We start from the raw sequence: 14,711 nt of genomic DNA, 5'->3' as shown, positions 1-14,711 counted from the left end.
GTGGAAACATCATGCTTTGGGGCTGTTTCTCTGCAACGGGGCCAGGACGACTGATCCGGGTACATGAAAGAATGAATGGGGCCATGTATCGTGAGATTTTGAGTGCAAACCTCCTTCCATCAGCAAGGGCATTGAAGATGAAACGTGGCTGGGTCTTTCAACATGACAATGATCCAAAGCACACCGCCAGGGCAATGAAGGAGTGGTTTCGTAAGAAGCATTTCAAGGTCCTGGAGTGGCCTAGCCAGTCTCCAGATCTCAACCCTATAGAAAACCTTTGGAGGGAGTTGAAAGTCCGTGTTGCCAAGCGAAAAGCCAAAAACATCACTGCTCTAGAGGAGATCTGCATGGAGGAATGGGCCAACATACCAACAACAGTGTGTGGCAACCTTGTGAAGACTTACAGAAAACGTTTGACCTCTGTCATTGCCAATAAAGGATATATTACAAAGTATTGAGATGAAATTTTGTTTCTGACCAAATACTTATTTTCCACCATAATATGCAAATAAAATGTTAAAAAAACAGACAATGTGATTTTCTGGATTTTTTTTTCTCAGTTTGTCTCCCATAGTTGAGGTCTACCTATGATGTAAATTACAGACGCCTCTCATCTTTTTAAGTGGTGGAACTTGCACTATTGCTGACTGACTAAATACTTTTTTGCCCCACTGTATATTAGACTGCAGTCAGATGACATCCGAGTGCAGTCTGATGTATCACACACACCTATACACTTGTATGGGTGCGCGTGATCCGAATATCAGATTCATTAGCTACGTGCTGAGATTGTTAACTGACATTGCTTTCAGATAGCACTCGGCCTTGTAATACGGCAGTGTGAGTGAGCCCTATTAGTTCCCTTGGGGGACTTAAAGCTGTCTGATCGCTTGTACTATACATAGTAGTGCTTCAGCACAGCTATATATAGCAAAAATCACGATAAGTCTATAGGAGGATCGTAATGACAGGCATGGGGGTCATCAGCAGACCCCCCGCTGTCATGACAACCCATTAGCGCCCCATGATCACGTGACGGGGCGCTGATCGGTGGGATGGAAAACTTGCTTCCAGCCGGCACTCGTTAAATCCCACTGTCAGTGATTGACAGCCAGGTTTAACTGGACAACAGCAGCATTCTGAGCACCGCTCCTCCCACAGCTGTTAAAAGGCATATGATTGCTGTTTAAATCAGCCATCATGTGTCTGGAAAGATGCAGGCTCAGCGTTGTCTCGCATCAAAGGCAGGGACACAACATATGACGTAAATATATGTCATATGTCGTGAAGGGGTTAAAAACGAAAAAGTGGAAAAAACAAAAATTGGCCATGGCGGGAAGGGCTTAAGCTTAAAGATAATCTGAGAATTTATTACCCTTGAATAATGTTTTATTTTCTCCCTTGTTTAGAGATTTGACGTTGCGAGTATCATCCATGTCCGAGGATGCATCCACGCTGTTGGCTTGTGGTTGAATGATAATTTTGGAATCACTTTTGGTTTAGTGGTGGCGGTGCTGGCCCCTCAGGTAATGTACCATTATGTCACCTGTCTTTGGTCGCTTTCACATTTGTATATTACATGTAACCAGGAGTGCCTCCAGTCGTTATTGTGATTGTATAGGTGAAAAGTGAAAAGATATTCATTACTCCCAAACATAACATTGACAAAGGATCTTCACTAAATGTCTAAGTGTACGTATTAGTGAAGGTGCTGTTTCAGAAGAAGTTCTCATGCCCTTATAAATGAATCGACCTCTTAAATTTCAATTGACTTAGTCCTAACGTAACATTGGAGCACCAGTTCTTTCAAAGGAATCTGTCATCAGGAGTTAGCTTTACCTAAGCCAAGGCATCATAAAGTAGTGACATCCACCCTATGTTCAGCAGTGGGTCACTTTTTATTTGTCAAAAAGGTTTCTTGAAGAATTCTTCCACTACTTTAATACTGATGACTTAAGGTACCTTCACACATAACGATATTGTTAACGATATCGTTGCTTTTTGTGACGTAGCAACGATATCGTTAATAAAATCATTGTGTGACAGCGACCAACGATCAGGCCCCTGCTGGGAGATCGTTGGTCGCTGAAGAAAGTCCAGAACTTTATTTTGTCACTGGATCTCCCGTGGACATCGCTGGATCGGCGTGTGTGACACCGATCCAGCGATGTCTTCACTGGTAACCAGGGTAAACATCGGGTTACTAAGCGCAGGGCCGCGCTTAGTAACCCGATGTTTACGCTGGTTACCATCCTAAAAGTAAAAAAAACAAACAGTACATACTTGCCTACCGCTGTCTGTCCCCGGCGCTGTGCTCTGCACTCCTCCTGTACTGGCTGTGAGCGTCGGTCAGCCGGAAAGCAGAGCGGTGACGTCACCGCTCTGCTTTCCGGCCGCTGTGCTCACACAGACAGTGCGGGAGGAGTGCAGAGAAGCAGAGCGCCGGGGACAGACTGCGGTAGGTAAGTATGTACTGTTTTTTTTTTTTACTTTTAGGATGGTAACCAGGGTAAACATCGGGTTACTAAGCGCGGCCCTGCGCTTAGTTACCCGATGTTTACCCTGGTTACCGGCATCGTTGGTCGCTGGAGAGCGGTCTGTGTGACAGCTCTCCAGCGACCAAACAGCGACGCTGCAGCGATCCGGATCGTTGTCGGTATCGCTGCAGCGTCGCTTAATGTGAAGGGGCCTTTAGCTCCAGGGATAGGTACGGTAATCATTATCGCCCAGCACCTCCACTGATGGGCTGTTCTCACCTCCAGGGATGAGCTGTTCTCACCTCCACTGATGAGCTGTTCTCACCTCCACGGATGAGCTCTTCTCACCTCCACGGATGAGCTCTTCTCACCTCCACTGATGAGCTGTTCTCACCTCCACGGATGAGCTGTTCTCACATCCATGGATGAGCTGTTCTCACCTCCATGGATGAGCTGTTCTCACCTCCATGGATGAGCTGTTCTCACCTCCACCAATGAGCTGTTCTCACCTTTACCAATGAGCTGTTCTCACCTCCACCAATGAGCTGTTCTCACCTCCATGGATGAGCTGTTCTCACCTCCACCAATGAGCTGTTCTCACCTTTACCAATGAGCTGTTCTCACCTCCACCAATGAGCTGTTCTCACCTCCACCTATGAGCTGTTCTCACCTCCACCAATGAGCTGTTCTCACCTCCACCGATGAGCAGTTCTCACCTCCACCTATGAGCTGTTCTCACCTCCACCTATGAGCTGTTCTCACCTCCACCTATGAGCTGTTCTCACCTCCACTGAAGAGCTGTTCTCACCTCCACGGATGAGCTGTTCTCACCTCCACAGATGAGCTGTTCTCACCTCCACGGATGAGCTGTTCTCACCTCCATGGATGAGCTGTTCTCACCTCCAGGGATGAGCTGTTCTCACCTCCATGGATGAGCTGTTCTCACCTCCACCTATGAGCTGTTCTCACCTCCACCAATGAGCTGTTCTCACCTCCACCTATGAGCTGTTCTCACCTTCACCAATGAACTGTTCTCACCTCCACCGATGAGCTGTTCTCACCTCCATCTATGAGCTGTTCTCACCTCCACCTATGAGCTGTTCTCACCTCCACCTATGAGCTGTTCTCACCTCCACGGATGAGCTGTTCTCACCTCCACCTATGAGCTGTTCTCACCTCCACGGATGAGCTGTTCTCACCTCCACAGATGAGCTGTTCTCACCTCCACGGATGAGCTGTTCTCACCTCCACGGATGAGCTGTTCTCACCTCCACGGATGAGCTGTTCTCACCTCCACGGATGAGCTGTTCTCACCTCCACGGATGAGCTGTTCTCACCTCCACGGATGAGCTGTTCTCACCTCCACGGATGAGCTGTTCTCACCTCCACGGATGAGCTGTTCTCACCTCCACGGATGAGCTGTTCTCACCTCCACCGATGAGCTGTTCTCACCTCCACGGATGAGCTGTTCTCACCTCCACCGATGAGCTGTTCTCACCTCCACCAATGAGCTGTTCTCACCTCCACCAGCCCCTGATGTAAGCAGCTGTGGAGATGAGTTAACTGTTTAATGGCTGCTTGCAGGGTGCTGCCGATCTGCTCCTAAGGATAGACCTTCAATATAAAAATAATGGAACAACCCTGTTACATCACCGCTTAAGCAGAGCACTGGGAGCTTAGGAGTCATTGATATTCGAGAGCTGCAGGCATGCCCTGCCTTCACACCACTTTCTGCTATTGATTAACAGATTTCTCCATATGTGGTGCATAGGAAAAAATCTATCAATCAACAATCGGTGGGTGGGATTATCTCAGAACACATTAATGTTAAAATTACCATAACTGAAATTTAGAACTGTTGGTTAGTCCCTTCACCTTGACTAAAGCCCTAGGTCCAGCTGCTAAACATCAGCTACCTTCATCATGCTTTACTGTGGGTATGGTATTCACTTGGTGACATGCGGTGTTGGCTTTGCCCCAAACAGTATTCCCTTTTGGAATTATGGCCAAAAAGTTCAACCTTGGTCTTATCAGACCATGACACGTTTTCTAACATGTTCTTGGCACTCTTGATGTAGGTTTTGGTAAAACATTGAGCTCACAGAAAAGGATAGGAGAAAGGGTATTAATGAGGCTTACTAAAATAGACCCTTATAAAAAATAACTTTTATTAAGTGACAATTAAAAGAATATACCCAAGAAGTGAATAAGGTGCTGACATGCAAGATTGAAATGAAGGGCCAGAATAATAGACAGGGGGTAGACTGGTACAATGAGGGCAGTCACCAGAACTGCACTCCCCTGTTTACAGAGGTAGATATAGCTGATATATGTTAGTACCCCTGCTAAAATGTCGACTAAGCCTAACTTTAGGATATTAGCTATCATAAAGGACAAAAATAATAGTTGATAATAGCCCTAGCATCAGCTGAGGAAAATCTGTAAACCAAGGAAAGTCAAAATACGGTAGATACAAGAGGACAAATGGGAAACGGTATAGTTCTCAAAAACTGAAGTACAAAGTGGATTCTAGGGAAACCTACAATCTAAATAGGTAACAGTCCCCCACACAGGGGATAAATGCCAGAGCTGGTACCGTGTCTAAAGTGCCTCACACACATACAAGCAGACGGTGTGGGAAAGAAAGGTGCCCTAGCATCCACTTTGTCCTTCAGTTTTTGACCTCGTCATCGGGACCTCTCCCCGCACCATATGCGGTGCACCCGCCCTATAAAATGACAACCGGCGTATAACATGACCCCCAACTTTTAAGAAGATTTTCAGGGGTTAAAAAGTCTTATATCCCAAACTCTATATTTTATTTGGAAAAGTTGTGGGTCGTCTTATACGCCCAGTCGTCTTATATGCTTGAAAATACAGTATTTATCTCGTTATCCCAGGTTACAGACCCATCTCTATGTACAAGATAACTCTTTTGCTGGTATCTCTATATATAACCATTCTGTTTTTACCCCTCTTTTGTCACAGGCTCTAGGCATTGTATTGTCCTACGTGTTCTGGAGAAAACTCAAACACATTTGTGCTTTTGATGAAATTGACTTTAGATGCCTGAAAATAAAAGACTTTAACTTCAAGGAGCTTGACCTGAGTGGCGCCGGCTGCTGTCTGTGCATACCTCGGGAGGGAGGCTACATCCCAGTCAATACGGACAGCGATGATGAAAGGACAAGCTAATCATTCAGGGAACCCTTCAGGATCGGATAGCTGAGACACATCCGGCAGTGACATTTAAAGGGATTGTCTGAGAATTTAAAGCAATTGCTTGTTTTCTGCTCAGAAACAGCGCCACTCTATAGGCTGTGTCTGGTATTGCACAGCCCCATTCACTTGATCTCAGACAACCCCTTTATCAACACTTGAGAACCAAATTCCCTAAAAGTAATAATGTGCTCAGGGTAAGGGCATAGTGAAGATTATCACAATGCAATAACTTGATGCCCACCTACCCGTGATGCCTGCGTACAATGTTTACATTTTTGTGTAATAATTTGCGTGTGTTTTTAGTTACAAGGGCTTGACCGTACATTGTGCTCCAGTGTAGACCTTTTTTTAATAAGTGTAACTTATACTTGTTTTGCATACAAAACTATTGTTTTATGTGAAGCCCGCGTTCTGCTCAGGGTCAGGTCTTTTTGCAACTTGGCTACCTAAAATTACAAAAACATGGCTGCTTTCTTCTTAAAACAGTGCCACATCTGTCCACCGGTTGTGTCTGGTATTGCAGTTCAGATAATGAAAGCGAATGGACCGAAGCTGCAGTACTACACACAACCTGAGTATAGGGGTGCTTCTGTTTTTGGAAGCAAAGTATGATTTTCGATTTCTGTAGAACCTCTATGTCTTGTAGGCACCAATACTGAACCTCCTTTGTTCAGATCTGTGGCCTGTGACCCCGGGGCATGCTCTCAGATACAGAACATAAGTACTTTATGGCAGACAAGTCGTCAAGGCATTTTCTGAGCCACTAGTATTAATGTGATAAGAAGCCAACGTTCACTAATTGTCACATATGGACACTGGTGTACGGACAGTACATTGGAGTTTTTGTCCCACATATTCTGCTTTTTTTCTAATGTTTTCTTCAAAACGTAAAGGGGATGTGTCTAGAATCATGAGAAAGGTTTTTAATTTTTTTTTGTTGATGTGTCACCTCTCCCGTCTTCGGGTTGTATCTATAATTGCAGCCTAATCCATTCACTCGTATTGGAAAGACTTCAAAAATGGCAAGTGACTAGTGATGAGCATGTATACTTGTTGCTCGGGTTTTCCCTCGGTGGTCTCCGAGTATTTGTGAGTGCTCGGAGATTTAGTTTTCCTTGCCACAGCTGCATGATTTACGGCTGCCAGCCAGCCTGATTGCATGTGGGGGTTGTCTGGTTGCTAGAGAATCCCCACATGTAACCAAGCTGTCTAGTAGCCGCAAATCATCCAGCTGTGGCAAGGAAAACGAAATCTCCGAGCAGTCACAAATACTCAGAGACCACCCGAGCGTGCTCTGGAAAACCTGAGCAACGAGTATACTCGCTCATCACTACAAGTGACCTATCATGAAAACAAGCAGCACTATTTTCGGGAAAATTAGTTTTTTCCTTTCCTGACAACTCACTGCTATACTATTAACCCTTTATACACTCTTCTCCACTTTGTTATACATTGTTCTCTACTAGTTATAGTGGCTTTCGTCAACTACCAGTCCCGGTAGCATGAAAGGGAAGAAAAAATGAAAGGGGTTGCCTCACGACAACAGGGTATACCATAAATATCTAATAGATATAGGGCCCACGTATCCTAGAGCCGAATGGTGCTCACCTATCCTAGACCTCTCTCCATTAACTGCTATGGGGAGTTCCACAGCAAGTGCGCATGCGCGGCCATACCTCCTCTCGCTGCAGGTCAGGCACCAGCTAGAGCAGGAGATCAGGGAATCCCTAAACTGGGGTTATGTGAGGTCTACATGTATTAGACATGTATGATTTATCCTGTAGATACACCATTAATATCTGTTATGAGACAACCCCTTTAATGACTGCATTGAGGACTATGAAGAACACTTAGGTGTACACAAGAATTCGCTGTGATAAGTCAAAATCAACTAGACATTGAAATGTTAAAGATGTTTCACACTTCATGTAAGGTGTAACCACTTGCTCTTTCTTATATTTACTTCTTTATAACAAACACTTGGTGCAATTGCTGAAAAAAGGGAGCGGGCAGAAGTGACAACCTTAAAGCCTCCCAGCCTAATTGCTGTGCTTTCACTGAACTCCCCCATCTTCTATGTTCCACTTACAATGGCTTTAGAAAGTATTCGCCCCTTAGCTTTTTACCTTTTTTTTTTTTACATTACAACCCGTGATTAAATATTTTTGTAATCTGATTTGTGTGTGATGAGAAAAGTGTAGTCAAAAATTTAATTTATAGGATCAAATAACTAAAAATTGGCATGTGCCTATGTATTCACCCATTTACATATGAAGCCCCTAAAAATTTCTCAGGAAAGCAATTACCTTCATAAGTCACATGCTTAGTGAAAGGAAGTCCACCTGTGTGCAATCTAAGTGTGACATTGTCAGTGTATGCACATCTTTACGGAAAGGCCACAGAGGCTGCAACACCATTAAGCAAGAGGCACCACTAACCAAACAACACCATGAAGACAAAGGAGATCTCCAAACAAGTCAGGGACAAGGTTTTTGAAAAGTACAAGTCGGGGTTGGGTTATAAAAAAAAAAAAAAAAAAGACTGTCTGGAGTATCTCTCCATACAACCTCAATAAGCCGTACACTCCATAGAAGTGGCCTTTACAGAACAATGGGCAGAAAAAAAGCTAGACTTACACAAAAATTGTAAGGCTCATTTTGAGTTTTCCAAAAGACATATGGGAGACCACCCATATGTATGGAGAAAGGTGCTGTGGTCAAATGAGAGCAAAATTGAACTTTTTGGCCATGAAGGTGAACACTATGGCTGGCACCAAACCAACACAGCTCATCACTTCAAAAGCACCATCCACACAATGAAACGTGGTGGCAGCATCATTCGGTGGGGATGTTTTTCAAAGACAGGGAAAGTGGTCCGAGAGGAGGGAAAGTCTGTCAGTGGTTTGATACTGGAACAGAGGTTCACCTTCCAACAAGACAATGATCTGAAGTATATTGCTAAAGCAACACTCGAGTGGCTTAAGTGGAAGTGTGTAAATGTTTTGGAGTGGCCTAGTTAAAAGCCCAGACCTTAATCGAATTGAGCATTTGTGGTCAGACTTGAAGATTAATGTTCACAGAGGAAACAGTCTAACTTGAAGGAGGTGGGACAGTTTTGCCTTGAGGAATGGGCAAAAATCCCAGTGGTCAGATGTGGAAAGCTCATAGAGACTTATCCAAAGTGACTTGCTGCTGTAATTGCCACAAAAGGAGACTCTACAAAGTACTGACTAGTTATGATGAATAGTTATGCACACTGAAGTTTTCAGTTATTTTGTGCTATTTGCTGTTTACTTCACAATGAACAGAAATCCAAATGTTCACAGTTGTCGGCATGTTCTTTGCATGAACTAATGCAAACACTAAAAAAAAAGTGAAATTCCAGATTGTGAGGTAGCACGAAAAATGCTGGTTGGGGAAAGGGGTGAATACTTTCGAAAACCCTGTATAATACTGATGTAGCAGAGGGGGGTTGGGTCTCTTCTTCTCCCCTTATAGCTACACACCTACATCAATCATATTCCTACAGTAAGATATTAACACTAAGACCATGGGAATTTATTTTTATGCTTCCAAGATATTTTTAACCCTTTAAGGCAGATTATTTTACGTCTTTATTTGTTTTATCCTTCCATAGATCATTTGGCGGAAGCTACGTCATCCACACCCTTACAAGTAAACAATCTGACTGACACATTAGAAACCATAATAACTCATAATGATTAGTGATACCTGTCTACAGCCCATAATTCTGGCCTGAGAACATCGGCTGCATTCACCGTAAAATGTAAAATTTACAGTTTACCGGTAATTAAATTTTGATATTTACAATCAAAATAATTTAAGTTTCTTCTGCTTCAAAAAAATTAATAAACTCCTTACCTTTTGTTTATCAACAGGGCACAAAAGGGCCTTATTTTTTAGGATTGTATATATATCTATATCTAGGTGTAGATATATATCTCAAATCTGATTTTCCACCTGAGTGTTTTGTTGCTTTTTGCTTGCCTGGAAAGGAACACATAAGAGTGGATATTTCTCATTATGCTAAGAATTTTTTTCAGTGAAAATGAATATGGGAACTAATAAATGACCAACATCTTTGGGTAATTGGATTATGGACCATGATGAATGGTCTGTTGACCCGTTTTCCGCAGCCACACAGGCATATATGAGGCTGCCGTGTTTGGGTTACGATATTTTCAGGATGCGGGTACAGGTCATATATTAAAAAATACTTGTAATGATAATAGTAATTTTCTCGAGCTTATGTTGTGCTCAGGAACCTCCACCATGTTACTAAAAGAAATCCAGTTGATCCCAATTTATCATTACTACATTTATTATGTCCTGGATAAATAAATTCCACGTTGGCTTTCTTAATGGCTTCTGTCATATATAATCTTTGTCGTGGCAAAAGATAAAAAAGGATTTGTTTGGATTGATTTTTTTTAATTTTATGAATTAGAATACTGTCCGTGTTTTGATCGGTGTGTGCTATGTTAGGTACTTTTTATTTATCAGGAATTGTATTTTTTACATGCTTTTTATATGGATAAATAAAACAAAAGTAATGGCTGATCACGTTTTGGATACAAGTGTTTCTTTATAGGTGTGAAGAGATTGAATTAAGAAATACAGTTTCTCAAAAAGAAGAATCATCCGCAGCACAAAAGTCTTTTTGTTAGAGTCAATAACGTGCACCAAAAGAATAACGAGAGAAGTACAAGATAAGAATATATTTTTGTCCCTGATATATATACCATGATGTCAAGTTGGAAAAATATGGTTTTGATCCAAACGATGAAATGAGCCATGTCTTTGGCTGAAAATGTGTTTTCTGTAAAACAAGGGTAATTCGAACTGTACAGTTCCCCAATACAGAGAATAATAAAAAGTGATGTAACTGTTCAGGGATAATACACACAGTGATGTCACAGTGCAGGGATAATACACACAGTGATGTCACAGTGCAGGGATAATACACACAGTGATGTCACAGTACAGGGATAATACACACAGTGATGTCACAGTACAGGGATAATACACACAATGATGTCACAGTACAGGGATAATACTGTGACACCCAGGAGACCGGGATACCCAGCACCGGACCAATGGAGTCTGTCTCTTGAGGGGGATGTCACGGGTGGCTTGACCCGGTGCTGTGGCCTCAGGCAATGCACAGTATAAGGGGTATAATGAGGGGACAGGCACTTACTTGATCAGCAGCAGATTCTCCCAGCGGTGACGATCCCGATCCTGGATAGATGGCTATTGTCCAAATGAAAGACTGAGGCACTGAAACGTTTAACCAGTTTACTTTAACATAAAAGGATTTACAACCAGTCCTGTCACCGGAGTCTGTATGGGAACTCTGAGTTACTTTGACCCTGCCGGGGTCTTCGCCTCTTATTGTGCGCAATTTCTGTGTGGCCCTGCTGCTGTATGTGAACTGGCTGCCGGCCCAATCTGTCCCCTACGGGTCCTGGTTCGACGGGCAACCCGAGTCCTTTTATCGGTTTACCCCCTCTGGGAGTACCGCTGAACTCTGTGTCTGTTGCTGCGTCCGGCCCTAGTGAAGCTGATATCACCTCACGTTTTTCCGGTTGCTGTATTATATATAATGAATACAGCCACGGATCCGGTATCCGTCTTTGCGCCTGTTCTGGGTAGTGATTAATGCTACCCGGTTCTCACAATGTCCTTTTTCTCTATCCCTCTTCTCCTCAGGCCGGTGATTTAGGCCTGGTAACAGTCACAGGGCTGTTAGAGATTCAACTGTATGACCTCTCACTTTCAGCTCCTTAGCCCAACTGCCATTTCTTCTCTCAGACCAGAATGGATCAAGGGGAGTCTCTGGAGCTCCCCCTTCTGGCCGGAGGTGGTAGTGCAGTCTTGCTACTTTAGTATTTGTATTTACTGTCAGTAACTATTTTTGTGGCAAATACCCCTAGGGGTGCCACATTCCCCCTTAGTTAAGAACAGTACTCCGGGACTGTGGGACAATAACATTTTGAAATAACAATTAATATGTACAGAGTCTTAAAAAGGAAAAGTTACAAAAACCACTCAAGGAAACAAAAATAGAGTTCTGTAAAAAGTCACTTCAAATAGCGTCCATTAATACAGTTCTATCCTTGAAGGTATTAGGAAAGGCACTGTACTTAGTGTCCAGGAATTTAGTACCATTTTTCCAACGGAGTTATCAATATAAAGTCTAAAGAAAGTTCAAAAAGAGCAAAAAGCAAAGTTCAAAAAGCAGTCTTTCCGGAGCTTTGATTTAGTGCCTCCGGGCTGATAAAAAGTTCCAGAATATGCAAGAAGTTCATACAGACAAGTCTCTGTAGGCACTGGGCTTAAATGTTGCAGACTGATAACAATGACTATACTACATTTTCTGTTTAACTATATACGGCATAACATATATACAATTCACATTATGAGCTTTATAGTTGGTAATCTGCATACCAGGCCGGTAATTGACCCTGGGTACTACGCTGTGATCTACGTAATAGCGGTGTCTCTTCATGTGGTGTACTACTGTCTACTGCGGATGTAGTATCTGCCCGCTCTGCTAAAGATAATTCCACGACTATGGAGTTGGCAAGTCCACCGTGAATGGGATTACTCTGACCAGGAATCTGTTCTTCCTGGCCTGGAACCTCCTGTAGTACGGGGTCAGCCTCTTCCTGTCTTGGGACTTCTGGTATTGGGTTCGGTGTTGGGTAAAAGGCCACCATGGGAACCACTACTGCACCATGGTATGTTAGTAGGGTTTTGGGAAAGTCTCCTATACAGGTGTGATACACTTCCTCTTCTTTTTCCTTTACTGGTTGAACCTGTATGGGTTGAATAACTTCTGGTTCTGGCTGGACAACGTCTGGCTCTTTCAATGCTTCCGGACACAATTTAAGATTGTCTCTTGACACTAGTACAGATGTTAAGCCTCCGTTTTTGCTAATGAGACACATTTTAGGATTATCCACTCTTGTTGGTAAAACTGTGTAGGGTACGGCTTCCCACTGATTGTCCAGTTTATTGGTTCGACGATTTCTCTTGAGCACTTGGTCACCCGGTCTTAATGGGGTCGCTAGAGCATTCTGGTTGAAAGTTCGCTCTTGTCTTTCTCTAGTTTGCTGAAGGCTTCTTTCCACACTCTCTTGCACTTGGCGATACTGCTTTTGCCGTATGATATCCCAATTGGAGTCTTGAACTTCTGCGTCTGGTTTCAGAATTCCCATTTCTAGATCGATTGGTAATTGGCCGGGTCTTGCACGCATAAGGTAAGCTGGGGTGCAGTTGGTGGAGCTCACCGGGACATGATTATACAGATCCACCAAGTCAGGCAATTTCTCTGGCCATTGATTCCTTTCTGTCTCAGGTAAAGTCTTTAGTAGGTCTATTACAATATGGTTCATCTTCTCGCATAAGCCGTTTGTTTGTGGATGATAGGCCGTCGTCCGGATCTTTTTGCAACCATACATATTACAGAATTCTCTGAAGATCTCTGATTCAAAGGCTGTACCTTGGTCGGTGAGAACCTGTTCCGGATATCCATGGGGTCTACAAAAGTACGTTTGGAACGCTTTGGCTGCTGTTTTTGCGGTCAGATCTTTTACGGGTACTACTACCAAGAAACGTGAATAATGGTCCACGATGGTCAAGGCATAGACATAGCCGGACCGGCTTGGTGTCAACTTCACGTGGTCCATGGCCACAAGTTCAAGTGGTTGTTTGGTGATTATGGGCTGCAGTGGTGCTCTTTGGTTCTTTTGATCGTTTCTTCTGAGGTTGCACGGGCCACAATTTCTGCACCACTGTTCGATTGATTTTCTCATCCCGACCCAATAAAATCTTTCTCTTAGAAGTACTTCTAACTTTTTCCAACCGAAGTGACCAGCACCATTATGGTAAGCTTCGAGGACCATCTTCACATCTTGTTTAGGCACAATAATCTGCCAAACCAATTCATGTGTTTTCGGATTGGTGTATCTTCTACAGAGCTTCCCTTGATACAGGAACATTTTGCCTCTCTCTTTCCAGAGTTGACGCGTCTCTTCTGGGGCATCCTCATCGGGATATGCACTTTGCTCAGTCAACAGTTCCTTCACCAACTTCACAGCCGGATTGCTGTCTTGGGTGTCAGCCCATCTATGGTGTGCTAACGGATTAAAATTCACCTCTTGTTGTTTCTGATAGGTACTTGACTGATGATGTTTTGCCTTGGGACGATGGAAGGCTGGTAGTTCAATTTCTTCAAGCTCCCCCGTTTCCTCTTCTACATCTCTCAAGTGTGGCATCCGGGATAGGGCATCGGCATTTCCATTCTTGCGACCTGCTCGATACTTGATTATGAAGTTGTAATTAGATAACCGGGCTATCCATCGCTGTTCTAACGCACCTAATTTGGCTGTGTCCAGGTGGGTCAACGGATTGTTGTCAGTATAGACAATAAATTCTGCAGCGGCCAGATAGTGTTTGAAACGCTCCGTCACAGCCCAAACTACTGCCAGTAGTTCCAATTTGAAGGAGCTGTAATTTTCTGAATTTCTTTCAGTAGGCCGGAGCTTTCTACTTGCAAAGGCGATGACTTTCTCCCGACCTCCTTGCTTTTGTGACAGCACCGCTCCTAGTCCCACATTACTGGCATCGGTGTAGAGGATGAAAGGTTGATGGTAATCTGGGTATGCCAGAACCTCTTCTCCAGTTAGTGCCTTCTTTAGTTGTTCAAAGGAGTCTTCCCTTTCGTCGTTCCACTGAAAAGGAGGGTTTCGGTTTGAAGGTTTCTTCGTCTGCCCTACCAAGGTGTCTTGCAAGGGTGCTGCCAACTTGGTAAATCCTTTTATAAATCTGCGATAGTAACCCACCAATCCCAGGAATTGTCTCACTTCTTTTGCGCTGGTAGGTCTTGGCCAATCCCTTATGGCGCTTATTTTCTCGGGATCTGGTGCTACTCCCTCCGAACTCACGATGTGTCCCAGGTACTGTACCTTTGGCTTGAGAAGGTGAC

At 43.7% G+C, this 14,711-nt stretch overlaps 1 protein-coding gene across 2 annotated transcripts in view; it reads left to right on the top strand.

Moving 5' to 3' along the window:
- The window catches only part of LOC138676860 (tetraspanin-15-like), a 284,359-nt gene that overhangs the window by 235,991 nt on the left and 33,657 nt on the right, over positions 1–14,711 (top strand). The window contains exons 7-8 of one of the 2 annotated variants that reach the window (XM_069766525.1): positions 1,410–1,526; positions 5,466–10,279. In XM_069766525.1, the coding sequence (XP_069622626.1) occupies positions 1,410–1,526; positions 5,466–5,672 (324 nt within the window). In that variant the 3' untranslated portion in view covers positions 5,673–10,279. Of the gene's footprint in view, positions 1–1,409; positions 1,527–5,465; positions 10,280–14,711 lie in introns of those variants that run through there. The other variant, XM_069766526.1, reaches the window with a different exon arrangement.

Source organism: Ranitomeya imitator, chromosome 4 (genome assembly GCF_032444005.1).
Source record: "Ranitomeya imitator isolate aRanImi1 chromosome 4, aRanImi1.pri, whole genome shotgun sequence".
NCBI lineage: Eukaryota > Metazoa > Chordata > Amphibia > Anura > Dendrobatidae > Ranitomeya > Ranitomeya imitator.
This window is presented reverse-complemented; position numbering and strand designations above follow the sequence as displayed.